This window comes from Amphiprion ocellaris, chromosome 8 (genome assembly GCF_022539595.1).
Source record: "Amphiprion ocellaris isolate individual 3 ecotype Okinawa chromosome 8, ASM2253959v1, whole genome shotgun sequence".
NCBI classification, from domain to species: domain Eukaryota; kingdom Metazoa; phylum Chordata; class Actinopteri; family Pomacentridae; genus Amphiprion; species Amphiprion ocellaris.
Window position 1 is genome coordinate 17535380 of NC_072773.1, and position 27762 is coordinate 17563141.

Below are 27762 nucleotides of genomic sequence, written 5' to 3' on the forward strand. Positions count from 1 at the left end.
CACACACACACACACACCATCCAACCTAAACTATAAATGTAAAGTCTGACACTGCACAACCATCTGCTGTCTGGGAATTGATGGGCAAGAGAAAGACCGAATGTCAGACAGCAAGTGAGAAAGAATGACGGTGACGGCAGGGAAAGGGCAGAGATTTGAATTGATAAAAAGGGTGAACATGAACTAAATCCACTTCATTACATGGAAGTGCTGTGTGTTACAGTTCAAATAGTGTATCATTCCCACATAAAGTGCTGCCTTAGCATCATGGCTGCAGCGAAATAGGTGCACATTGAAGGGCAACGGAGGATTCTTAATCACAATCATTCCAATCATAGGCTATCACCTATCACAAACCCGTGTGATGTCAAGAAGGTGGTGCTGACTTTTGGAAACTGGAATATAAATGAACAGTGGCATGTCCAACGATTTGCATTCCTGCCTTTAAATGAAACTCATGGACTTGTCATTACAACATGGGAGTTGGCGTAATGACAACACAGTGATGACTGATAATATTCATATTGGCTATTTTGAATAAATGTAGGAACTTGCACACATTTTTTCAGGAATACCCCCCTGATCAGGCCTTTCAGCCTTTCCATTGTGGTGTAAAATCCAATAGGTTTGAATGTGATATTAACTCAAAGTGAGCTAAAATAATGACAAATAGAAATAGATGCCTCCAGTTCTAAGAGTTGGTAAAAATAGAATAAAGGTTTGTTATGTGAGCCTATATGGGAATTTTATGTTGTTGGTAGCAATGTTTGAGAGGCGCTTATTTTTCCTTTTCAGGGTTTAACCAATCAGCATTAAGACCCACATGGCAGTTTTTCATGGTTGCCCCAAAGATACCTACCCTAGGCACTTCTTCACAAAACATGGCTCTGGAGGAGGTTCCTCAGGGCTGGTTTTTGCAGTTGGAACACACACAAAATTGTAGGCCACCCAAACATGACCTGCAAGTCCCTCAATGTTAAACAGCCTAAGAACAGTTATTATGAATGGAAGATGATGTCACTGCACAGGCAATAAAACAAGACCCTACCTAACCCAATTAAATGAAGTTTGGACCTGAGATCCTCCTGTATGAACCTTGCTTTAAACCTTTACCCAGCACCAGACTTCACAGCAGGATATATCTGGTAATAATGAGCTCTAACATCTCATGTAAGTGTGTATTACCAGCAGAAGTTTGAATACTGACAGAAACTTAAGCTTTCCTTTGAGGATTATCGCAAAGATAAAACCTGCAGCGTTAAATTCCCTCTTATGCAAAGGAGATGAAGCACTGAGTCTGCTATTTCCAACAGGACCTGAACATAACATAATCACTCTGCTTTGCTTCATTGTCAGAAAAGCGCATGCCGTGGGAAAGGCTGAGAGAAGGGATGGCACAAAAAAGGACAGGATGCCGGAAACGAGATCAGAAAGAACCGCAGACACAAGTGAGGCGTAAACAAGGTTACATGTGTATAAAGTTGTAACTCGGGCAGAGTTTGTTTGGGGAGGAACAGGGAAATGAAGAGGAGGAGACAGAGAGAAAAGGAGGTGAAAAACAAAGAAGAACGGGAGGAAGATAAAAGAGCAGCAAACGGGGGCGAGAAGAGTCTCCCGTTGCTTCGAATCCTCTCAGGTTTTACATGAAGGAGGTAATTACAGAGAATGATGGAGGGAGAGAGGAGGACAGAGGGAGGGGGAGACAGGTGATGAGGTGGAGATGAAGGGAGGAAGAGAAAGAGAAAGAGAAACATTGCTGGTTGGATGGGGTGTGGAGAGAGGAGGGGTGGGAGGTAGAGTTTAGGAGAGACTGAAAAAGGAGGAAGGATTGAGAAAAAAGAAAAAAGAAAGAAGTGAAGAACAAAAATGGAAAGAAGGAAAAATGGAAAGATTAGGAAAAGGAGAGGAAACGAAAAGGAAAAAAGAAAAGATGAGAAAAAAGGAAAGAGAATAAAAAGGGAGAGAAAGAGGACTATAGAAATGAAATGAAAAAGAGAAGACAGGAAAGAATGAAAGAGGCAAAAAACAGAAAAGGAGAAAGAATGCAAGAAAAAAGAGAAGATCAGAAGGAAAGAAGAGAAAAGGAATTAAGGGGGCAATTGGAAACAACTGAAATGTAAGGAAGAAGAAAAACAGAAAGAGGAGGAAAAAAGAAAATTAGGAAGAAAAGAATAGACATGTAAAAAAGGAGACACCAGAAAGATACAAAGGAAAGAACATAAGTATAGGGAAGAAGAAAAAAGAGAGAAAGAAGAATAAACAGAAAGATAAGAAGGCAAGACCAGAATGTAAGAAAAATGTGAAGGACAAAGATAAGAAAGACTGGGGGGAAAAAAAGTTTAGAAAGACGGTAAGAAAAAAGAAAGATGGAAAGTTTAAAAAGAGCAGGAAAGGGAGAAGTAAAATAACGAAAGAATAAAAGGTAGAAAAATGGAGCACTGTCATCTAAAGTAGCGTTATGTTGCTTTAAAGTCCCTCCTGTGCTGTGAAAGAAAATTTTTCTCCTCTGTTATGTTGAAACTTGTTTTTAGTCAGTACCCACTGCTACATTATACCTGAAAGTCAAATGAAGTAGGAAGCTTTGCATTTATGTAAAGATATATATTCAAATGTTCACATATATAGATAAAATATCTGCACAGACATACAGAATATGTTTATCATAATACAGATGTGAGACGTTCTATAAATTAATGCAAAATGAGCTATGTATCGGATTAATGCAGTATAAATACACATCAGAGTATTGCACAGTTGAATTATTGCAGCTTTAAGTTAAATATAGCAATATTAAATTAAGTATTGTACAGTTAAATGTATAAATGATTGAGTTATGAATCTGCATACAGGGCTGAGGGGAGTATGAATGGCTCTGCTCCATGTTGGTGCCTCAGTCCTACAGAAGGTGGTGCTGTTTCTCAACACTGGTTCAAGCACTTGTCCATCAGGAGGTAGACTGTTTTGGGTTTTTTTTTGTTTTGTTTTGGGGTTTTTTTTTTGGCTTTTTCTCCATCGCTGCTTTATTTATGTTTATAGCTAATAATGTGGTCAAGATTATGGGCTGACCGGCCCTTTTTTGCACAATGTACGAGAAAATGCCATAGTTCAAAACCTGTTTTTACTGCTGCAGATTGCATAAGATAGACGTTTCATTTCTTCCTGTACATTCACCTGGCAGATGCATTTACACTTTGCTCCAAGTCATCTAGGTATAAGCAGCTCTGTTTAAACATCCACAGCCTATGTGAATATAAGAATACTGAATTCTGGTTCATAGGTTCTTTTGCAGTACGAAAACTGGATTCGTGTTTGGTTTTGTGTGTAATTTACCTATGGATTCAGTGCAGCTATCAGTCAGGCTAAAACTATAATACATGTATAGAGTTCTGATTTAACTCTCTAAACACGCAGTTTCTGTATGTGTTTTTGCTCCTGTCATGTTTTTCCTTTCTGTGGGCTGATTTCTCAAAAAAAAAAGCTTTGTGGCTGCACAGCAGCAATGTTTTAGAGGATCTGTTGCAAATTATTTATTTTGGGCAAATTTTTTTGAAGGAGACATGCAGAAAAGGGTGATTTTGATTAAATATCACAATCTTAAGCTTAGATTTGGTTGTTTTTTGGTTGTTTTCCCCAACAGAATTGCATGTCATACATGAGGCAAATCCAACTATTCTTTCTGGTTTTACAGTTTCTGGTGGATGAATGGTATTTAAAAGGATTTCTTTCTTCCCACTGTTACTAAAAAGCGTCTCAAAGGAATATGCTAGGATTTGCTGCATTTCTCTCTATGTTATATTGTAAGATCTTCACCTTACTATGTAAAGTGCCCTGAAATGACTATGATGTGAACTGGTGCTATATAAATGAAATGAAATGAAATAAAATATACTAGGTTGAATCGAGAGTTAAGATAAATAGTCTGCTCTCTGATTTCAGCAGCCACCATCTGACCGACTGACAGCTGCACAAAGCTCCGACCTTGAAGTGGAGCTTTGTGTGTTTGTGTTCTCTAAAGCCGACCGCAGCAGGATTTTTGTGTCTGTCCTCCCGCTGCCTTTGAGGCCTGTCTTACCAGCAAATGTTTTTAAAGATGAAAACTGTCTTGCAGGACGTCACAGAGATCTCAAGCTAGAGTCTTTGCTGCTCTTCAGCAAGCTCAAAGTGACAGCTGACGTGTTTCCACAGGGACGCTGCAGTCCAGTGAGCACTGTGCTCTGCAGGACAGCGTGTTGTCTGGTTGTAGTCATGTTGGAGATGCCTGAGGCCACAATACAGACACACACACTGCTTATGTTGTGTTTAAATACTGCACAACAGCCTCTGTTTGTCATATTACTGCGGGAGATTTGACCTCTACTGTGTTTTTCAAGTAGAAAACTTCAATCCGTGGATGAGCAGGAGAAAAATCTGGGTGAGAAAATAAAAACCAGCACCACCTCCCTCATTCACACCAGTGGAGCTGCTGGGTGGCCAGTAGAATAGACTGTGGTCACACTGGGCAGCTATCAGGTATCAGGAATAGGTATGAGGCTGATGTTCAGAGAGAATGGGGTTTAGTTTGGGATGTCTTAAAGATCAAGATTAGGCATTTTGTGAACTGGAATTGTTTCTTGGTTTATGTCAGCTGTCACACAGGTGTTGTAAACAGTCCATTTAGTCAGTTGACATGACTTTGGCCTGTCAGGTGGCTCTGTTGCATGTGCCACTATAATATAAGAACACTGTCCTGGTCTCTCCTGGCTGGCCCTAAATGTGAGTTCTGGCAGGAGGCCATTAAGCATCACAGAAGTATTTGTCATAGTGGCCTGTTGCTAGCTTAACCCCCACAATGGTACAGACGTAGTATGCTAAGCACTTTGAGATGACATATGTTGTGATTCTGCACTATATAAATGCAACTGAATTGAATGCAAACACAGAACTTCCCATACTCCCAGTGACCGCCTCCTCTGGTCACTACAGTACTGCAGTAACAGCAGGAATCTTCACCTGGTGGAACAACTGGGTTATGCAACTTTTTTCTTAATACAATTTATTTCTTTACAATAGAATAAAAACAATACTGTATTGTTGAGCTTTTCGGTTGTCAAGCATATGTAATGGAATCATTTTAATAGGTTTTATGTAATTGAAGTGTGTATTATCTAGATATTATCCAGATACTAAATATTCAATGACCCAGATCAGATGGGACTGGGTTAAGGAAATAACAACATATAATAATAAATATACCATTTTTTAAAGGTGATATAACTATGATTGCGTGTATGAAATCTGGTGAACTGCACCTCAGTCTATAGGTTAGAGTTTAGGTCACAACCACAATTTCTTATTGTAGTCAGTGATTTTGCAATTCTTAATACTAAATTTTAATCAAATGGATTTATTTAACTCCTTTTATCACGAGTGTAACAGAATACTGAATGTCTGCAGCAGTTTCCAACCGTCAGCAGCAATTTAAATGTGCAGTTCATCAACAAAATGCAGCTGAAACAGGAAAAGTGCTGTTTCAAGGACCTCAATGTCCCATAATCTGTCCACGCTTGCAGTCTATGTAATTTTATATCACAGTATCAATATACAGTGTCTTCCCAAAGTGTCAGCAGTGGAGAGAAAGTGATATTTTTCCTACTTTACTTTTGCTACTCAGATCAAAAAGCTGCAATGCTGAGACAAAGGTAGATACTGCCGTTAGCTTTTATTTCAAAATATTCACATGCAAATTGCATATAAATTTGCATATTTGTTCATGCTGTATATGCTGTCCATGTTGTCATTTACACCTATCTTTATATTTACACTGATCTATCTATGAGATAGATAATGAAGCACTTTCATATTTTCAGTGGTGGGTGAATCCACGTTTGGTGTTCTTCGAGTGTTTGTAGCAGCAGGACAGTGTAAAGAGGACTGAAATAAACTAGCGTGTGTGTCCATTTTAATGAAGGAACATGTCACCCAATGTTTTCTGGTCACTCATATCTTTTTAATGGTTTTAGACGAGCCATGGAGCACTAGTACCTGTTAACAGGATAAATGTAGAATTGTTTTGGGTGTTTTAATGGGATAAATTAAGAAGAAATTTATCATTCTGCGTTTGTCATATTTTCCAGAGTAAAGGCTCAGTAGCATTAATTTGGATGCATCATGGATGTAACTTTCCCCCAGAGGGGTCAGAGGTCTCTTTGACTCAGACTGGGGGTTCTCCTGGAAGAACAGACTACTTGTCTTTTTATTTGGTTTACCTCTCTCTACAACTTTGGTTTTATTTGGATTCCTAAAAAGCTTATTTTCATTGTTTAATATTCATTATGTTTAATGAAAAAAAACATCTCCACATTTGAATGAAGCCTTTTTTTTTTTTTTTTTTTTTACATGGATGGATGTGTCGCTCCCTGAGGCTGCTCCAGGCTTCTGTTTTTGAATACTTTCCTGTAGTTTGAATAAGCACAACAAAGATAAACACGCACCTCGCCAACACTGGGAATTATGGGAAACAGATGAGAGATTGGCGGATAATGAAGATGACAGATCAATGCAGAAATGCCAGGGGTTTAACTCCCTGCCGGTGCCTTTGAGCAACACACCCAGCCGCCATCAGGGAACAGTTAACAGATAATTTCATGCAGTTCTGTCCTCAGTGTCAGCTGGGACAATTTAAATGCATTTTAATGGGTTTAGCTTCAGGACAGAAACAAGTTACCAGCAAATGGGACCAAATTAAAGAAAAAAAATCCACACTAAAACAGAGATTCTAAACCTGAATTAGTGTCTTGTTAAGCTGGGGGACACTAGCTGATGCGCATCACATTATACAGCAAACTTAATGTACCAATTTAGATTTTAACGCACATAAATGTGTTGTGAAAGTTCCTCTTCAACCTTCAGGCATCAGTGTGAGGCATACTGGGAGTACTGAAATTCATTAAACCTGATTAAATGTCTAAACTGCAGATTATGTTCTTTGGAATAAATAACAGCTCCAAGTTACAAAATGAGCAGCAGTTAAACTAAAATCCAGATTGTTTTTGAAACATCAAAAGTGAGTGAGTCCTGAGAACTCTGTGATTTAATTTACAGTGAGAAAGTTATATTATTGCTGTAAAACACTGTAAAATCTCTGAAATGATAATATCCACTTTACTTAAAGGTGCAATTTGCTAGATTTTTAATATAAATACAGCACTGATATAACAGCAAACAGCTGAGCATGTGAGACCCTCCCTATGAAAGTGTGGGCCCTCACTGCACTTACAGTGACCTCCCACTTGGCACTGGAAAAGTGAAAGTGTTGTCTAATATTCAACCAGTGATAAGCTGTGATAAGACTTCTGGGTGGCAGCATGCAGGAGAGATTTTAACTTGTGGGGCCGGAGCTCTTGTCAGAACCACCCATCTTCTATTATCAATGCACCCTTTATGTTAGAGATTGAACAAGCCCCGGACACAATGAACTGAACTGACAGTTTTTCTTGTAATACTCGAGGAGTCAGATTGGTGAAAATTAACACGATGCAGACACCGATCTCTGTACTTCACACACCTATTATGTAAAGTAACGGGCCTTTCTGCTAGCAGCACAGCATTTTAATGAAGGGTAAAAACTCAATACCGTTTTTTTTCCGGAATTAAAAGGCACATATTCTCCTTTGTAAAGCACATTTAGGTTCAAATAAATTAAACCTGCCTGTTGTAATCATGTAAAATAAGTTGTTACTGTAACTGGGAAAGATTAGCAGAAGTAAAATTCATTAAATACACTCAAAGCCCCTCCCTTTAACCTTCTGAACACTGTGCTGTCATTTTTCACTGCAATATAAAGTCCTGCACCTCTTTGGAATCAGCACAGCCATGTCTAGAGAGAACTCAAATATGTCTTCTGCTCAATATAACACAGATATAATGCCATAAGTCATGAAAAAACAAACATTTTTCGACGTGCCCACAAGCGTTACCAAGAGTGGGAAAAATGGTGAGTCTACATACTCTAGATATTTTACTACTTGTATTTTTAAACCTTTAGTAAACCTTTTCACTCTGCTCTGTAAATGATCTCTAGAAAGACATCTCACCTTGTTGAATGTATCCTCCAACAACCTGCCTCACTGTATACTGTCTTTGAGCCCTGCTGCATTTATTTTACGGAAGGAAGTTAAGTTTCCAAACTCAATTTTCTAAGATTTGTTCTTTTGAATATAACAATTGTTTCATTTCATTTCAAGTATTAATTTTAGTCCCTGAGTTTTTAGCCTTTAGCAAAACGTGCATTAGCTAAAGTCATATTTTAGTCATTTAATTGTTAGTTTTAGTCACCAGGCCATGCTGGGAAGTTTTGTCATGCATTTATATTTTTGACGTTTTCTGTGTGACTCATTCTTTTTAGTAACCCCAGCTGTCAGTACCAATAGTCTCCTCTTAGAAAGGAGCTTTTTCTGAAGTACTGCATTTTTTTAAATGATTTTTTTTGGCCTTTTGATGTATAGGACAGTGGAGAGAGACAGGAAACATGGGTAGAAGAGGTGGGGAATGATATGCAGTAAATATCCATGGGCTGGATTCGAACCCACAACTGCTGCATCGGGGACTACAGCCCCAGTTTACGGGTTGCCTGTTCAACCAGCTGAGCTATCTAGGAACCCTGAAATGCTGTATTTAAGTTTTGTGATACCTGATTGTATGTGTACAGGTTTCCAAATATTTCCCGTGACACCTGCCATCCTCCATACAGTTCAGTGACTGGCATTTTCTCTCGATGGAGGTGTTACATTCTGCGTCAGACGACTTTCTGTTTGTGTTTCTGGTCGCGTCTCCTGCAGTCGTGTCTGCTGTGATCTCCTCCTGCAGGGAGACAGATCTGACTCTGCACAGCAGAGAATTTGAAGACACTGAGCTCCGCTGAGAGAATGTAGGAATGTAATAAAACTTTAGCGCTGAGATAGAGCAGGGGTGCAGAGGTGAACGCTGCAGAGAGATGACTGTCCTGAGGTGTGATCCAGCTGCTGCACACACAAGCGCACATGCAGATTCACACACACAGGAGCCTCGTTTATACACACATTTAATGTCTCTCTGGACTAATCTGCGTATTTGTGTGTTTGTGTATTTATCTTCTTGAGGTCTACTTTGACTTGAGAGTCAGAACATTTGGTGCAGTGTAAAAACGCGTGTAAAACGCCTTTGAGGAAACCAGTGGGTGATGTCACAAAAAGATTGTCCATCTTTGTCCTATACAGTCTATGGTCTGCAGTCATCACTGTCTCTGCTTCTGGGCTGATCTTGCTCTGCTCACTGCCTCTCATGGTTGAATTGATTTGCTTAAAACTAACTTCTAGCTGGGAGGAAGCATGCAAACCACATCTGTGTGCAGGTGAGCATGAACACAGATGGGGAGCACACACTAGCTGTCAGCATTTGGTTGCTTATCAGTAACTCAAGGCTTGATTCGTTGATGAAGTTATAGGCAAAGTTACACATCCTGAGCATTAGGATCTGGTTGAATGGTCCTGTGAGAGAATTAATTTATTGAAAGTCCTGCAGCAGCTACATTAAGCATTTAAATTAAACTTGAGTTGCAGAATTCACAAATAATAGCAGTGCAGCCAGGGATTCATTATTATTATTATTATATGCTGAATGTTCCCTCTGTGATAGACTGTGACTTGTCCAGGATGTCCCCTGCCTTCACCCTTAGTCACCCCCCCCCACCACCACCACCACCACCACCACCACCACCACCACCACCACCAGTCTACAAAGGATAAAGCTTGTATAGCTAATGAACGGATTGATGGAATTAATCCAGAATTTTAAGTTACCCAGCGGCACCACAACCAGGCATTTTTCTACTGCCAGCAGGTGGCACTATACCTCAGTTGCCCCAAGTCACGTGTTGCTACTATTTGCATGTATTTAATTTAAATCCTTTCCTCTCTGCATTGCTAGAAATATTTCAGTTACGTTCTCCCTAATGTTTGTGTTGTTTTACTGACATTATGGGGACATAAATCTGTTTACACAGTCATACATTGGAGATTTGACTTCCTTATGGGGACAAAAATCCAGATCCCATAATATAAATGTCCTATTTTGTGAGGAAGACTTTTTCGGAGGGAATGTAAGTATGTGTAACGTCCTCTCTCTCTTACTCTCTCTCTCTCTCTCTCTCTCTCTCTCTCTGTGTGTGTGTGTGTGTGTGTGTGTGTGTGTGTGTGTGTGTGTGTGTGTGTGTGTGTGTGTGTGTGTGTGTTTGTTGCATTTCTCTCCATATGCTTCTGATCCCAGACCCCTCCCACTCTGTGCTAAAATCAGTAACACACACATACACACACGCAGAGTGACAGTATGAAACCTGCGTTGTCATAGCAACCCCTCATTTGACTCCCTCAGCCACCCCTCCTCTTTCTGCCCCTCCCCTCCTGTTACACAGCAACCGTCTCCAAGCAACATCCTCCTCCCACCGCTCTTCCTCTCTCTCTCTCTCTCCCTCTCTAATTTTTGGAGCCAAGTTGATTAGTAGAACCGTGAATGAGGGAATGAAACAGAGGATGGATGGAGGGGAGGAAAAGGGAGAGAGGTAAAGTATAGAAGGAAGGAAGCTGGAGGGAGGAAAGAAAGTAAATGGAAAGGGAAATAGAAATTAGGATGAAACGTTAGAGGAAAGAAAGAAAGAAAGAAAGAAAAGAAGTAGGAGACAAGATGGAATAAGTGGCAGACAGAAAGAAGTCAAAGCAAAAGAAAGTGGACAAAACAGAGGAATAAAGAGAGGGGGAGTCCTGGAGAAAGAAATGATGATTTGGAGGAAGATGGTGAGATCAGTAAATAATGGATGTGTAGAAAGCAAGGGATAAATAAAAGGGAGGGAGAGCTGTTGTTTACATTATTAATCACATTTTCTTCCTCCATTCATTATCTCCTTTCCTCTTTTTCTTCATTTATTTCCTTCCCTCTCCTGATTCCTATTTTTTCTTTCTCTTTCTTTCCCATTTTGCCTCCCACTTTGACTTTGTTTCTATCATCTCCTCCACTTATTTTTTCTCCTCTCATCTTTCTTCTTTCACTTCTCTCATCCTAATCCCCCTTTTTTGTCTCCACGTCCCTCCATCTCCTCCTTCTCTCTTCACTTTAAACTTCAGTTCAATTTCCTCACCTTTTACCCATCTCCCTCCCCTTCTTTATTCTCACCAAAGGTTTTCCATTTCCTCTTTCCTGACTCTTCTTTCTCTACATTTTTGTGTAAAATACATCCCAAGCACCAAGAAGAATATCAAACACTTAAATTTATAAGGCCGCATTTAAAAATACACTTGTGAAATTCAAAGTTCTTTATTAAAATTCACATTTTATGTGAACATTGATTTGGGTCAGTTTTGCAAAACTCTGTATTATTTTCAATGAAAGCAAGTTTCAGGTTAATGAAGTTGATTAAAATTTGATTGAAGGACTGTAAACAAAACGTCTGTGGCCAGAAGATGTGAATCGTTAAAAACATGACAGATATATTGCTTCATTATTTTTAGAAATGGCTTTTGTGCACTATGACACGATCATTGGGCCTTAAATGGTAAAAAAAAAAAAATCCTTGGAATCAACCAGTAATGACCCACAGGTGTTGCTGGCTGACTACATGCTATAGATATTTTTTATGACTTACATTTCCTCTGTCTATTATCATTTCCTATCTGCTCATGAAAACACAGCCTGCAGTTCAGCAAAAAACTCTTTTGTCACATGACTTGACTGCAGCTGAGTCATTAATGACGTTTCAGTTGTTGTTGTTGTTAAAGAGCTCAGAATGTGGTGCAGACGCTTTATTTTTGGTGTATTTTTTAACCTCCTAAGACGTGGCATCCACATATATGGACACCTGTTTTTTGTCAAAAAGTGTAGTATTAATAATAATAATATAGATATAGATATAATATAAATATAATAAGCATTATAATAAGAAATTAGATATTATCCCATTATTATATTTATTGGTAAATCCGTATCCCAAATAACTAGAAGAAATCTGAAATGCAAGCCCAACCAAAGCTCAGGTCTTAGGATGCTGTAAGAAATGTAGAATGTAGTAGTTTTGATGAAATATCTTCAATTTATTTTGTTCATTTTCCTGATGGAACCTTCAGTCACGCGTTGTTCTGTTTTTACAGTTTGTGGCTCTGATAAATAGTGTAACTGTGGTAATTATTTGTTAAGATAACATGCTTTTCACACCCGATGGCAGGTTTTGAGATGTAGAGGTTTAACAGATTCCCTGTGTGGCCCTTCAGGTGATTTGTACAGTATTTCAGGAATTTTGCTCTTTGCTCTAGACCTGCAGTCCAACCTATTCCAGCACTCCATAAATCTTGAGTATCACTCATCTTACTTACTGCACTAAGCTGCAGATTGACCTCACAAGACTTCCTTTCTTTCCATTCCTTTGACAAATCAAAGAAGACTTCGAAGACAAGAGAGTAATAGTGTGAATGAATAAAATCCTGTCACCAGAATACAGTGTAATGTCAGATTTTAATTTCAGCAGAGGACAGTTTTCTGTCAGGGCAGTGCTGCTTTTATTCACCTCATCTACAACTCACACATGGTTTGATTAGTTGTACAGAAGACCCTATGTGATTGTAATACACTGAAGGATGCTGCTAGAAGGAGGTCCTCACTTGTGTTGCTGCTTGGTCAACATATTGGTTAAATTTGCTGTGTCTCAAGTCATACACAGAAATCTGTCCTTTACCTGAACAAAGAATTTTGCCCAGACTCTAAACACAGGCATAAAAAAATCTATATTTCTGCAGTAACTGAAACAAGACATTGTACCTATTATAAAATAGTGTTTTGTCGCAGTTTTTATCTATGTATTTTTTTTTTTTTTTTTAGTCATGACAAATTCTAAAGAAACCAACTGACTACATTGACTTAGGAGAATTAGCTATTCCTCTACAACACATTGCCAGTCCAGGCCTGAAATTCAGGTACTCAAAGTGACAGAAAAATTAAGTTATTAAGCCAATTTCATTAAGGTATCAACTGACACCTTAAATCAACTGACACAGACATATGAGTTTAAATCACACACAATATTAAGGTGGTGCAATCACCAACATTATTCAACATTATTCAACCTAACAGATCAAAACAATGTTTAGCAGCTTGAATAGTTGTCTAAGTCAGTAAATGTACTGAGTTGTATCTTGTAGCCGTGCACTTATTCAGTGGTGGGAGAGTGGGTTATAAAACTGGCAATGATTAACCCCTACAGCCTTTACAGTCTGATGGAGGCACTTTGCCACGTCCACATCTCTTCATCTTGGTTGAATTGCTCTCAAACTATTTACTGCACATATTAAATGAAGCCCCATGACTTGACCTTTCCAACGATGACAGTTTTTGTGTCTGTGCCACAAAGTGTCAGGGAGAAAAAGAATTTAGAATTTACGTCAGACTTAGTCGTAGTTACAACCTGCATCGAGCTCTGTGTCAATCTCCACAGCCATTGCTCTTGTTTGAATTACTGATGAACTCATCACTGCATATATATGTTAATATCTAGATATGTTAAAATCTGTGCAATTGAATCATTACATGGATATTAACATAAATTTGCAAGATGAAAATATATATGCCAACCACCTCTGCAAGTACACTTAGAATAAAATTTTCTGCAGATTTTTTTTATTAGTCATAAAATGATATTACCAGATTTCAGATTATCTCCCCTACACAATTATTTTCAGAATCTTCCTACTGCCAGCATTTTGTGCTGAGATACATGTAAAAACATAACAATTTCATAGTATTTTTTTCTCAACATAAAATATAAATAACCTGCAAGGATCATCTGGATCTGGATAACCAAGATTGTTTTGAGAAAAAAAAAGATACAGCGTGTATTGCTATACCTTATCATGAATAAGATAAGATATGAAGATAAGAGGGAAAAGCGTTGTGATATTACCCTTAAAATAGCCCATCAAGAACCAAGTGAGCAGAAACTCTAGAAGACGTGTTGTAGGACTGTGAATAATGTGGCTGCAGTCAGAGAGTAACATGTAGGTTTTAGTTTTACAGTGAACTAACTCTTTAACCTCAAATAACCCCCTAAGTTCACCTTCCTTTTCTTCGTCTTTGTTCTACTCCAAAATCTAGAAAAGGGGAGTAAAAAGGTTGAATGGGGACAGACTGAAGAAAAGAGGAAGGAGAAAGGAAAGGCAGAACGAGGAGGAGGAGAAGGAGGACGAGGGTGGCTTGTGAAAAGTAATGATGAATTATAGAAGCTTGTCCTCGGGCTCAAGAGTTACTGTGGAGGGATGGACGGAGGGATGGATGGCGAAAGAGACGGAGAGATGAAGTGAGACAGAAAGCAGGAGATGAAAAATGCTACTGAAAAGGAAAGAGGCAAAAGCAAAATGAAAGAGGGAGGAAAGAGGACGAGGGAGTGTGGAAGATAAAAGGATGAAGGAGAGACGAGTGGTCGGATAGAAGAGTAGGTGCTGAAGGATGTGTGGGTCAATACATTTTGTCACCGAGCAGAGCAGAAAACTATGTAATAGCATGGCTCCCGTTGCCACGGAAACGAAGGGGAAGCTCTTTCATGTTTCACGCTTTGTTGCCCACGGTAACTGTCCTGAGATTGAAGGACGGATAGAGATAGAGAGAGGGAGTAGAGAGCTGCCGAGGCTGGTAATACACCAGTCAATAACCAGTATCTGAATTATGGATGCGTCTGTGCTCCAGGTGTTTCCGAATACCTTCTGCAACGTAAACATTTTAAAGTTGATGTGTCTAAAACTGTGAAGCAATTCACATGTATTAGTGACTTTTTTACTTGTCAGTAGGCTGCAATAGACTGTCCTGAACCTTTGTGTGTGTCTCTGTCCCTGTAGATTCCTTTCAGGGCTGCTTTCAGGGGAGAGAAAAAGACCCTGTTCCAGAGTAGGTACTTCTGAATGACCTTGAAAAACTGCTGGGCAGAACTTGACGCCAATTGGGTAAATTCACAGTGGACAAAAAGCAGCATTTTCTCTGTCCTTTCAGTGTCCTCATCAAGTAGTAGTCTTCTCTCTAACATCACCATCAATAAAAAAATACTGTCTAGGCTTCCTAGGACTGGAGTTCAGTCCAGTAGCTATTATATTAACATCATGGTTGAAGCAGATCTGACACTGCAATGGAAACAGAATGGCTGAAAGAGGCAACAAGTCCCAAGTTCCCGAGTGGAAAGCCGCCTGTTGTTCATCATTTGGGCTTTAACCAGGAACATTTCTCTGCAATTGAAGAGCTCCAACTATGAGTCACCTAATATTTTCTATGGCAACAGTTGGAAACGATCGCTTTATGCACCTTAGAGACTGCACTTTCCATTTCGTTGTTCTCATACAATGACAGTGAAGACATTCTGATAATGATTGAAATAGCTTCTCTAAAGCTGGATTTCCATCCAGCTCTGTTTGTGTTTCCACTAAGGCAGATTTAACAAATCAGTCCACTGATGTATATAAAAAGCTGTTTTCATGTGTCATTTTTGACTCCACAACAAGATGCTTCAGTCCAGTCGAGTGGATGATGGTAAAGCTGTGAGCTGGAAAACAATTAGACTGATTTCTACTCCAGGAGTTGGAGATTGTTGTAGGGCGGCTTAAAGTTTTTTGTGTGTGTTCCAACTACAGGAACCATCCCTGTAGAACTAACTTTTCAGGGTTGTTTATAGGGGGGAATCAATAACCTAGTCCAGAGTCGGTTCTTTTAAGTAGCTCTGAAACACTGCTTTTAGTTAGACTCCAAGAAGACAATAAGCACTATTTTTCTGCTCTTTCAGTGTCCTTGTTGAGTAGCAGTCTTCTTCTCTCAAACATTGCCATCACCAACTTAAAATTCCCTATATAGGCTAACATAACAAACCCCCATTGTTGTATTTCCTGTGGTATATGTCTTTCAAATGAGCACGACACTGACTTCACTCTCCCAGCTCTTGAATCGGACTCAGGAGACATTTGACCTTTGTTTAAAAAAAAGGTCAGAACAGTGCAGAACATGTGGACACCTGGACATGTAAAATCTGTTGAGTTCCCCTTTATCCCTCTGAACTCTAGGCAATTTCTGAACAGTTTTTGGTTTTGACTTTTCTCACTGTGGGTTTATTTGAGACTGCAATATAAAGTCCTGCACCTCTATGGAAACTGCACAACCATAGCTAGAAGTAAAGAGAGGTCAAAAATGTCTTGTTCTGTGTGACACAGTTAAAGTGCCATAAATAATGAGTGTAAACACAGCCTGCAGTTCAGCCCAGTTCTCAGATTATTGTCAAGTGATTGTTGGGTGCATCTGAGCCATCAATGGCTTCTTGGTTGCACCAAGTTTTTTCAAAATCTGGTAAATGCAGACAGCATGTAGAATAAAGCCTTGATAGGAATTTAAAATTAGATTTGGCGAGAACGTCACAGATGAGTAGTTCAACAACTGTTGGAAAGTAGAAAATGCAACAATTTTTTGTGTTTCTTTCTAAGATAAATAGTGTGATTTTGATGCCTTGATGCTTCAGAGATTAAAGCAAACAATCAGTGCTGTGTGTGGACAGGACAGTCTGTTTACACCTTTACCTACAGCAGGCGCTGGCGGCGTGTTTGCGGTCTGTCGGGATGATTTGTATGGGTTTTAGTATAACCTCAGCGCTGCACACTTCACACTAAAATGCATTAATTTTCACAGATGTCAGTTATTCAGCACATTCAAGTAAACATGCCCTCAGAGGAGAGTTTGCTGGAATATTTGGGTCGTTTTACAGCTGGCGTTTCGCCCTCTTTCCTGCTGCCCCACGGCTGCAGCCCTTCTGCACATCATCATCAGCATCTACAGCAACAGTCAGCTGCCACTCACTCCTCTGCTGCTGTCAGAAAACTGAGGCTGGAGAGCTTCTCTCTGCAGCCAATCAGCATCCCATCACCAAAATAAGAAACAGATTTCTGTGTGGATAGCGTGACAGTCCGTGACATTCCCATTTCACGGCTGTTAGAGTTGGAAGTGTCATTTTACCTGCAGTGTTTTTTTAATTACCTGAAATAAAGCTGTGACTTCTTCTCCCAGTTGCTGTATATTTTTCATCTTTCTCAGCTGAAACTGAGCCGCAGCTTCTCTGCTAATGAGCTACTCAGACTGGCAGTCATGCTGCAGTCAACAGTCTGAACAGAAATGTATTCTCACACCTTCTAAAACTGTATGAAATATTTACTGCGTGTGCCTGCTGTAGCTGTCACCTTAGAAATACAGAGCCTGCTTCCTGTTAGTTTTCCATGAACGGTGCCTTTTAAGTTTTGAATAGAGGCATGATTGAGGAGTATTTTAAGGTAAATGTTCCTACTACTGAACATATCAACCACTACCTAGCACTGTATTTGCAAGAATTTTAAAACAGAGAAATAATGATGGCAGTTTAGACTTCTACACCTCAAGTTCAGCAGAAGTACGAAGTAGTACAAAATTAACATGAGTAAATGTGTATAGATTCCACTACTGTATCTTCTTATTTAATGTGGTATGCTCACACTCAATCTAATATACCAGAGGTTGGCTAAAACGTAACAGCAAAGCAGTAGAATAGTAAAGGTGTTGATTTGAAACATATTTATGATACATCACAAACAAATGTATACCGCTGAATTACAAATGCAGTTTAGTTTTGTAGATCAGATGTGTAATTTTTGAGAGACAGAGCTGTCATGTGGTTCATTCTGTGTCTTGGTATAGCTGAAGAAAGCTGTAAACAGTAATATTATGGATTCCTTGTCTAAATAGGGAAACTGAGACAAAAAAGGCTCCACGGAGAATGAAGGTATTTCTGAGATGCGGTAACAGCTATCAGTCAGTTGATTCACTGCTTTTAGGGGACATTAGCTATTTCCAGCGAACCAAATCTTCTGTATTGTTGTTTACACTTGTGATTTTACTGCTTCCACAAGTCCGAGTGCGATGGGTGATGATGACTAGAACTGAGGAGCTGAGACTGTTGTGTCTTTTGTCAGTGACTGAGTGGACATCATTACCACAGAGTCTGTTATTATGTTCGTGAAGATGGTTTCAGATGCAAAAGGCAATAAGCTGATTACTGTTTAATGATCACTGCCAATAGGAGGCTCAGATTTAAATGCCATTTTCAGAAGCAATGACCCTGCAGCTGTAAACCACTTTGAATGATCTTTTATTTGTACAACAATCACCTGATCAATACTGTCTTTTCTACTGTGAATTATATCCGTTAGATCCATGTCAATGAATATTTTTCCCGGAGAGAGAGAAAGAGAGGCAGCTCAGGCTCTGGTGATGTTGTTAGTGGTGATATTTATGCTAATAAAGATAACTGATCAGAGTTACAGATATTTTTTAGCTACTTTATTACATTTATTTACAGTTATTAGTGCAACAAACAACGCAACTGCTGTTTTTTCATCAGGGAAGCAGAAGAGAGTTTCTTCAATATCATATTGAAACAGTTATTTTAGGTGAATACGGTTGCTGTAACTACACGTTTAAAGAATCGTGACTGTTTTCAATGATTAATAAAATATGTAATAGAATTTTTAACAATAATAAGAAGAGGTAAAATATATATAATACAAGTCAGACAAAAGCACATTCAAACATCTGTAGAAAATACGGAGCAGTCTGTGGGCTGATTAATTCCACAGTTTAATAGCTGGAACAGCAAAAGCTCAATAACCCTTTGAGCAAAGTCTGGATTTAATGCGAGCAAAGGTTTTTGTGCCAGTCTAAGAGTGCGACCTTGAGCCCAGATGTCAGAGATAAAGCTCAGAGCTGAAATCTTCAAAGCTGTACAAGTGATTATCAAAATAGTCAGATGTATTCTAAAAGTTGTTTTTCATTTGTAAAAAAAAAAAAAAAAAAACAGAAAAAAAACTACAAGATGTTTTAGCATTTAACCTTTAAATGTTCTTTACATGCATCTACACTTATTTTTTTATTCCACACATGAAGCCAGAAACAGTAGAGAGGTCAGGATTATGGTTTGTGGCAGAATCCCTATTAAACAGAATGTAAATGTCAAGAGAGAGAGCAATAATGCATCGAGGCAGAGCTCATTACAGCTGGTTTTATCAGGAATGATTACTGCTGAAGCTTTGGCAATGTTGGATCTGAGCTTTATCAACACAGGGAGAATGAGTGATAGAACACGACAACACAGATATACAATAGGACAAACAGCAACCCTCAGTTTGTTTCAAAGTCCCTTTACTGAAAATGAGATTCAGAGCTTAAATTTCTGCTAAGCTTTTCTGCAAGCTTGGTTTAAAAAATGGTAAAGGAATTTATATATTGTATATACCACATAATATTGTAGGGCCTTAATTTTATTTGTTAATTAGTCAGGTAAATTTGTATATATACAAATTTAAAGGAGTCAGGTAACTTTAGATAGTATATATTTTTGTGAGGTGGTAAGTGTAATATTTAAATCAGTCATTAAAATTGATCAAATATATAATATTGAAGAGTTTAAAGTCATTTAAATATGTATAATAAATATCATTGTGGGGTTTCAACCTTAATATTTAAAACAAAAAGGTAAATTTCTATGTTAGATAATATTGTAGGGGTTTAACCCTAATATTTAAAGTATTTGGGTTGATTTGTGTAATAAATAATATTTTAGGGTCTGAAACCAAAAATTTAAAGTGGTCATGTAATTGTATATAACATATAATATTCCATAGTCTTAAGTGAAATATTCAAGTTAGTGGGGTAAATTAATATTTTATACAATACTGTAGGGCCAAATCCTTAATATCAAAATTAGTCAAGTAATTTTTTTTTTTACAATATATAGCATAATTTATTACCTTTCATGGTATTTAACGTAAAGCTTGAAGTAGTGAATTCATTTTATATAATAAATAATACCGTAGGGGCTAAATGTTAATATTTAAAGTCATTTAAATGTATATAATATATATTATGTTGGGGTTTTATCCCCATATATATATATATATATATATATATATATATATATATATATATATATATATATATATATATATAAAGCATAAAACCCCACAATAATATTTATTTCAAGTTAGTGGGGTAAATTTGTATCTTATATAATACTATATAAGATACAGATTTATTAAATATATATATATACAAATATTAAAAGCATTCAGGTAAATTGTATAATGTAAAATTTGTATAATGTATAATATTGTGCAGTATTTAGTTCCCTTTAGTTAAGCAGTAAGTTCATTTTAAATAATAAGGGTCTAAACCATAATATTTAACCTTCTAAGACCTGGCGTCATGTGGACATTTTTTTTCAAAAAGAGCATATTGTTCATAATAATAATAGAAATTTAAATATATAATAACCAGATATTAGATATAATCCGATTTTTTTTTTCCTTTGGGTACTCCTTAGCCCAAATAACTATAAGAAGTCTAAATGCAAGCCCAACCAAAGCTGCAGGTAAATCTGTAACTTTAGACGTGTTTTTCGGTTGTTTTCACACTGGATCAGCTGTAAATGTCGGATATAAATAACAAGAGAGCCTTTGATACTTTGACAGGAAACTTTTCCCTCCCTGCAGTCAGAGAGCTTCATGAGCCACAGCCGTGGAAATTTGTCATTTTAGGCTCCAAATTAGTCCCTAAGTGGAAGATCATGACGGGAGGAAATGAAAAAGGAGGAGGAAGAAGAAGACTGGAGAGCATAAAGACACAACAGTGTGAAAAGAGAGAGAGAAGGGAGGTGAAGGAGGGAGGATGATGAGGATGCTGATGATGAGGATGCTCTGACGAGGCGGGTGGAGGGAGGCAGACACACACACACAGAGAGAGAGAGAGAGAGAGAGAGAGCGCTGAGGCAGCACCGGATCACCGGATCTCCGTATCTCTCCTCTCGGTGTCCTCCTGCTTGTTGTTGCAGCGGCGGTGATCAGCGGCAGCAGCAACAATGTGGTGCATCAACTGCGCCTCGGACAAAACGCCCGCGATCCTGCACAACAAGCTGCTCTACTGGTAAGAAAACAACCGCAACAGCAGGAACCCGGGGACACAAACATCTCCTCCGGCAGCTCTGTCCTCTCCGCTCTCCTGCCTCCTCCACACTGACTGCGTGTTTTCCGCCCGTGATGCCGCACCGCTGCGCAGCTTTTCTGTGTTTTTTTGCGAGCAGCTGATGGTTGTAAATGGTAATGAAATGCGACATGACAGCGCGGCGGGCTGCTGGAGGAGCACCGATGCTGCTCTTATTAGCAGAATTACTGGAGCTGTAGCTGCTGCTGGAGTTGGATCAGCGGGGATCGGGCTGCTGGGAATGTGCGCAAAAATAGGCGCCTTTTGCCACTAATGACCTGTCGTTTTGCGCGTGCACGTGTGAGCTTGTGTGCGTGGCCTTTTCTCTCCACCTGTGTCTGTAGGGGTTGCAGCTTGTAGGAGCTTCAACTTTTCAGCTTATGAGCTGTGAGTGCACATATGTTGGATTCTTTTTGGAGTCCAAGTGGAGCTCAAATCCTTAAATGAATCCAATGGAAGAAGTTTAATTGATATGAAGCCATGCTGAGAGAGATTTTTGAGCAATTTTGGCTCGAAACTCGAAGCAGCAAACAGGTCTGCAGTATTAATGACCTGCTGACACACAGTAAAATGACACCAGCTTCTCATAATATAGCTCAAATATGCTTTACTGGCATAACAGTGAGAGCTAAAGCTGCTGCAGTGCTGGTGATGGGAGGTCATTTAAAGATGAAGTTATAGGACTTAGTGTCCATCTTGTTCAGCAGCTGATAAACAGTGAGCTGGTTGTGTTACATGCGCTTATATGTGGAAATGACCCTCCCTCCGCAGAGCAAGAACCCTCCAATCCCCTCAGCGTTGGCATTTCCCATCGCTGTGTGGTGTTTTTTTTGCTCATTCTGTGGTCAATTAATGGCTCTTTTTGGCTATTTTATGTCAGGTCGTCATAACTTTTCCTAGATTTGTGGTTGTTTTCCATCAGTTGTTGTTTTATGTCAATTTATGGTCATTTTGCATGTCTTTGTGGTCATCTTTTCGTAGTTGTTTTGCATCACTTTGTATTCTTTGCCACCTTTTGGTCGTTTTGATTCCATTTCTGTCTGTGGTCATTTTCTCTCTATTTGTTGTCATTTTCTGTCTGTTTCACTTCGGTCATTTTGTGGTTGGTTACTTTCTCTTTTTGCAAATTTCTATAATTTTTGAATTTGTGTTTTTATTTGTTTTATGTTGGTTAATGGTAACGTTTTTGGTCATTTTTGTTTTCAGTCTTTGAAATAATTGTCTGTCAATTGGCAGTTGTTTAACATGACTTTGTGGTCACTTTTTGATCATTTTTTGTCAAAACATTTCTATTTGTAGTTATATTACAGTCATTTTATAGTCCTTTGTGGTAATTTTCCATCACTGGTTCTTTTCTGTCAGTTTATTGTCAGTTTTTGGTCATTTTGTTGTTGTTTAGTTTAGTTTCATGTTCTTCTTATGTCAATTTATGGTCACTGATCATTTTATTGTCAGTTTCTCTTATTGTTAGTCTCCTTGTGTTTCTTTTCATCATTTATGGTTGTTATGTGTCATGTTATGGTCAGTTTTTAGTGGGTTTCTCTCCTAGGTAATGTTGTGGTCTTTTAATGCATGTTTGTATGTGTGCTATGCCGTTGTGTGATCAGTTTTTGGCCACTTTGTGGTTAGTTAGTTTCGCTTTGTGGCTTGTTTTGATTGCTTAAGACCTCTTTATGTCTCTGTGGTTGCTTTGCATCACTTCGTGGTACTGTTGTCGACTTTTGAAGTAATCTAGAGTCTGTTTACGGTCAGATTGTGTCTTTTGGCAGTTGTTTTCCATCAAAAAACATCAAGTCACTTTAAATTTGGGGTCAGTGGCTGGTAGTCCCATTCGGTAATCCATCCGTGTACACTAGCAGTATTTGCAAGCAGTTAAGTTTCTACTTGTATGATGTGTTTTCATTTCCTGCAGCTGCCAACTGTACCCAAGTGGATTACTGTCATTTTATTTTCACATAAAGAAATAATTAGGTGGAGAAACTTTTCTGCACACAAACACTGATGCTGGGAGGAATAATTGAATCAGTTTGATGGATTCATCCTCAAACATATAGGCCCTCTGAACCTCTTAAACATCTTCATGCTTATCATCAGTCCTGGAAGCAGCCTCCAACAGCTGGACTGGTGTTTCACAGTGGACAGTGATGGATTGTGAGATACGCTTAGCTCAGAAGTGGTATTAGAAGAAGTGGACGTTAAGTGAAGTGTATGTTGACATTTTGCAGATGTGGGGAACTCTTGCCAGGTTTAAAGGTTGTGTTCACAGTGTGTTTTTTAAGTCTGTTTTAAGCTGAATCATTCCACCTGTTCATCCTGTGGAAGTGATCAGAAACAGTTGTCATTTATTTGAAGCCATTAAGAGGATTCATTGATCTGTGTCAGACAAATCAAATAATATCTCACAGTATTTTAAGTTAACTCCCTCCGCTGTAGCTCAGCATACTGTCCAGGAGACCATAGAGGAGGAAGAGTGTAATCAGACTACTGCAGATTTGGGAGATATCACTGTCAACCTGTCTTTTAATGTCAAACTACTAGATGGTTCATTTGTCAGATTTTATGGTCATAGAGACAGAGACACATCGGCCATCCATCAATCTGTGCTGTCTTTCACAACATTCACGAGGAAGGAATTACCCAGATCGACTTTCAGAAACAACATCTTGCCCCTGTCTGCCCTTTACCCTCTCTATTGAACTACTTGTTTAAGTTTAAGCACCAACACTACTTGTTTAGGTTCAGAAAAAGATCATGGTTTGGACAAAATACTTCATTTTTACTAAATTTTTCCCGTCACAAAGCTGTGTTTTCAAAGTTTCCAAGGTGACGGATCCACCTGAGATTTTACATGCACTTACACAACAGCAAGAGATAGATGTTGCCAGGGTTACTTTCTGTTTATCAGTGATTGGAGTGATAACATGGTAAACATAGTAAGGGTGTAGTTTAACCCAAACCATTATTCTTTTCTAAACTTCACCAAATACTTTTGGTGCCTGAAATTAACCAAGTAGCTCTGATTCTGCAGAGATAAAGAAGCCTCTTGGTTGACAGGTGAAACATGTTCAAGAACCAGAAAGAGAAGTCCAGTTGCTTTTTACTCTAGCTCTTCAGATCAGGGTGGATGATAACACACCTACTGAGCCTACTAGAAGGTGGAGGAGGTCTCTATGGGCCCATCTGGACAGGAATGATGTGCAGTGATAACAATCATTTCATGGGCTGATAATTCCCGAATTGGGTGAGCGATTTTTGCATTAATGGGCTTTAATCTTGTGGATTTATTTACATGTCAAGAGTGGAACTGAAAGAGTCTTGGTACACACTCATTGTTTGTTAAGTAACAGATAAGACAGTACAGGAAGTGAGACCCTTACAGTCCTGCCAGGTCATCGTACGTCTGTCAGCCCTCTGACCTCGATGTTGCACCAATTTCCAGTCATTTTAGCAAGTTGTTTATTTTGTAAATGTAGTTGTTTAGACTTATTCTAGGTTCAGTAGCAAGATGGTTAGACTGTTCACAGTGTAAGTCATCTCTGACAAAAACAACTTCTCCTGTGGCTAAATGGTATAGAGAAAATATCTCATTCAGATTTTTCTGACTGTTAGGGTTGATGGAGGGTTAGCAAATACAGGGCAACTTCTGAGTATTGATAGAAATCAGTGATTCATGAAGCGAAAAAAAGAGGGCTGGGCCAACTCCTATAAATGGATACAACTGGTTGATTTTCTCTCTCCGCGTTTCTCTCTTAATTACTTATTGAATTTTTGTTCACACATCTCGCAGCACACATTCTTCCTCTATGTCTCTCATCCTCTCGCTCTCCCTTGTTATGAGAGATTATGGGGTTAATCTGCCTCAGTAATGAGTCTGCTGTCAGTGCAGATTGAATTAGACGACTGATTAGCCGATCGCTGTTTTGACATTTTCCTCTCTGACCCGTCAGACCTCACACTCTCACTGTGATCCTGCACACGTTCAGATATGAAGACAGTCTGTCTATATGTTTGCCTGTTGGAAACTTTCTCCCACAAACAGACAGTAAATTCCACAGTTTGAATTGTGTGACAGCGTAATCACAGACAGCAGCTGTTTATAGTCTTTTCCTGTCAGCAGTGCAGCATACAGAACACTTAATATGCACGCAACACTTCTCTTCAGCAGTTGTTATAAAACATCTGCAAAGTGAGATGAAGAAACCAGATAACTTAAAGAAAAAGGCAAAAAAAAAAAAGAATACAGCTTGGTTCTGGTTGTATGTTTGGCATCCATTTGGGACATATTTCCAACCACTGTGAGCAGCTAAACTTTACAGTAGAGCTACATATTGTAAAATTGACATTGTTTTAAATGGTTAAACAAGTTAGTGTTGTCACCTGTAACACATTAAGTACCTGTTTTTGGCCAACATCATCCTTTCTGTAGCTGAAATATTTCCATACAACTTTCTATGTTCCACCAAATCTTCCTTTTCAGTATTTCGCTCCCGTTTCATGCTCATTTTGTTGTGCAGATGTGAAGCTTCCATGCAAACAGACATAGCATCTTGTAAATAAAATTATTTTAAAAACCCAGTGTATCCGAGCGCCCTTAAATCAGAGTAAATGATGTTGCATCAGACAGACTTGTAGATTAGTCATGGAGATGAGAACTCTTGAGTTCTCTTTTCCTATCAAGCAGCAAATAAAGTTGGGGCATGACGTGTTTGAGTTAATTTGCCGCACTTCACATTGCAGTGGAGATTCTGAAATGTTAGACTGCAGCTCTAGTTACATTTAAAGTATGCCTACTTCCACCTACAACCAAGAGATTTCGGCAAATATAATTTTGTATATCTGTGATGCTGTTATAGTAGTGTTTGTTTTTGTTCCTCTCAAATAAAGCAATAAATAGGGAAGCAAATTTTCACCATATTAAGGTTTTTGCATGGCAGTCAGCAGATCAGTCTGCATACAGTAGAGGCACTGAGTCTGTGTTACCTCATATGGCAGAAATCTGCATTTTCATCTTATTTCTGACCATTTGATATAACTCAATTATGCCAGAGTTAATAAACAACAGCTAGTAACATTATCTTCAAAAATAGCTACTTCCTAAGAATTGCCATTTGTATTCTCAATTCTTATCATTGTAGCGCTTGTGATTTTCCTTTGGGGTTGGCTAAAGCCCCCCAAAAGTCCCCAAAGCATGAAAAACCCTTCATATGTTTTACCAAAGTCACTTAAATATAACTATGTCCTCCTGAATGAAGTCAGAGGACATTTGCCGCATTGTTAGAGTTTAAGTTCAGCTGTCAGAACAGACGTGGTATTTTCGGAGCAGAGCCGTGCTTCCTTCTTGTATTTTTGTTCCTTTCAGTATCTTGTATTATGTAGAATTACTGCAGATAATCATATTCAGAGTCTGGACTGTTCTAATGGTTGTTTCTGATGTAAGCAGCTTCATTTCAGTACCTTGAGGAGTCATCTTCAGCCTGCTGGTACAGGTGGGATTCCAACCCCCAGCCCCAGCAGTGAGGCGCTTCATTAGCTCTCTGCTCTGCCAGTGGGAGTGTTGAAGAAGAAAAGACATAAACTGAGTCATGCAGGCTGTTTGGGGGAGCGTTGCTGAAGGAGTTGACTCAGCGGCATTGTTGCTTTAATCCCAGAGGAGAGCGAGGCTGTTGCCTGGAAACCTCCGAGCTGATTCTGACCCGACTCCCCGCTCACGCTTTCTGGGACACATTCAGGCTTTAGGAACGCTGAGCAGGACAGAAGCTGCAGGGTGAAGGAACCTACAGACTCCTGCGCTCAGTACACACCATTACTTTACTGCTTGTAAAGGAGCAACATGTTGATGACTTAGAGAGAAGTGGAGCTGAAGAGGCAAAGCTTTTCCTGAGGGTGGCGCTAGAGGAAAAAATCTGAAGGGTTCATCGTCCGGGGAGTAGGACAGTAGGACAATTTGTAAATTTTTCATGGCAATCTGCCCTTTAGATTTAAATATTTCTTGAATATGAGGGAATTTTTTGACGCTACAGGAGATGATTGATCCTCCAGAGACTGTGAATATCAACAGCAATTTCATCAGTCTGTACAGTATTTATTTAGAGATCTGCTGTGCTCTGACTTCTTATGTTTGGAACAGACTCCTGAGCACACTGTTGAGCTACAGTACATCTAAACCAGTGTTTGATAAGCTACCTGGAAGAGTCAGTGAGCTAAACTAGCAGTTCCTCTATACTGAAGTTACTCTCAGAGAAATGTAGCAAGCTAAGATACACCAACATGCTGAAAGTAGTTTACTACATCAGAAACTACTTTTGAGGATGTCCTGATCAAGTTTTAAATTTTGGTATCTGCTGAAACCAAGTCTCATTTCAATACCATTTCCCCAGATAATACACATGCTAACATTTTGTAAATACACCAAATTACTTTCTGTTTGTATGTTCTGTGAGAGCTCTTATCTGTAATTCCTTTTAAAATGGAATAATGTTTTTTTATACGCAGTATTTCAGTTTTTTTCAGTGACAAATGAACACAACCTACATGTTTATTATCCAATAGTCCATTCTGAGGGAGTTTTAAACTGAACAGTGGCTGATATCGATCTATTGCATTAAACTCGGACTGCTTAAGCCTCACATTGTTTTCATAATAGGGATGTCCTGATCAAGTCATGTATATGCTTGACAACTGAACTGC

At 38.8% G+C, this 27762-nt stretch overlaps 1 protein-coding gene across 6 annotated transcripts in view; it reads left to right on the forward strand.

Moving 5' to 3' along the window:
- LOC111583762 (IQ motif and SEC7 domain-containing protein 1-like) overlaps positions 1-27762 on the forward strand; it is a 205546-nt gene that overhangs the window by 107632 nt on the left and 70152 nt on the right. Inside the window, exon 1 of one of the 6 annotated variants that reach the window (XM_055013038.1) lies at positions 20838-21018. The exons of the other annotated variants lie outside the window; for them this stretch is intronic. Coding sequence (XP_054869013.1) covers positions 20954-21018 — 65 coding nt within the window. The 5' untranslated portion in view covers positions 20838-20953. Of the gene's footprint in view, positions 1-20837; positions 21019-27762 lie in introns of those variants that run through there. 6 annotated transcript variants of the gene reach the window in all.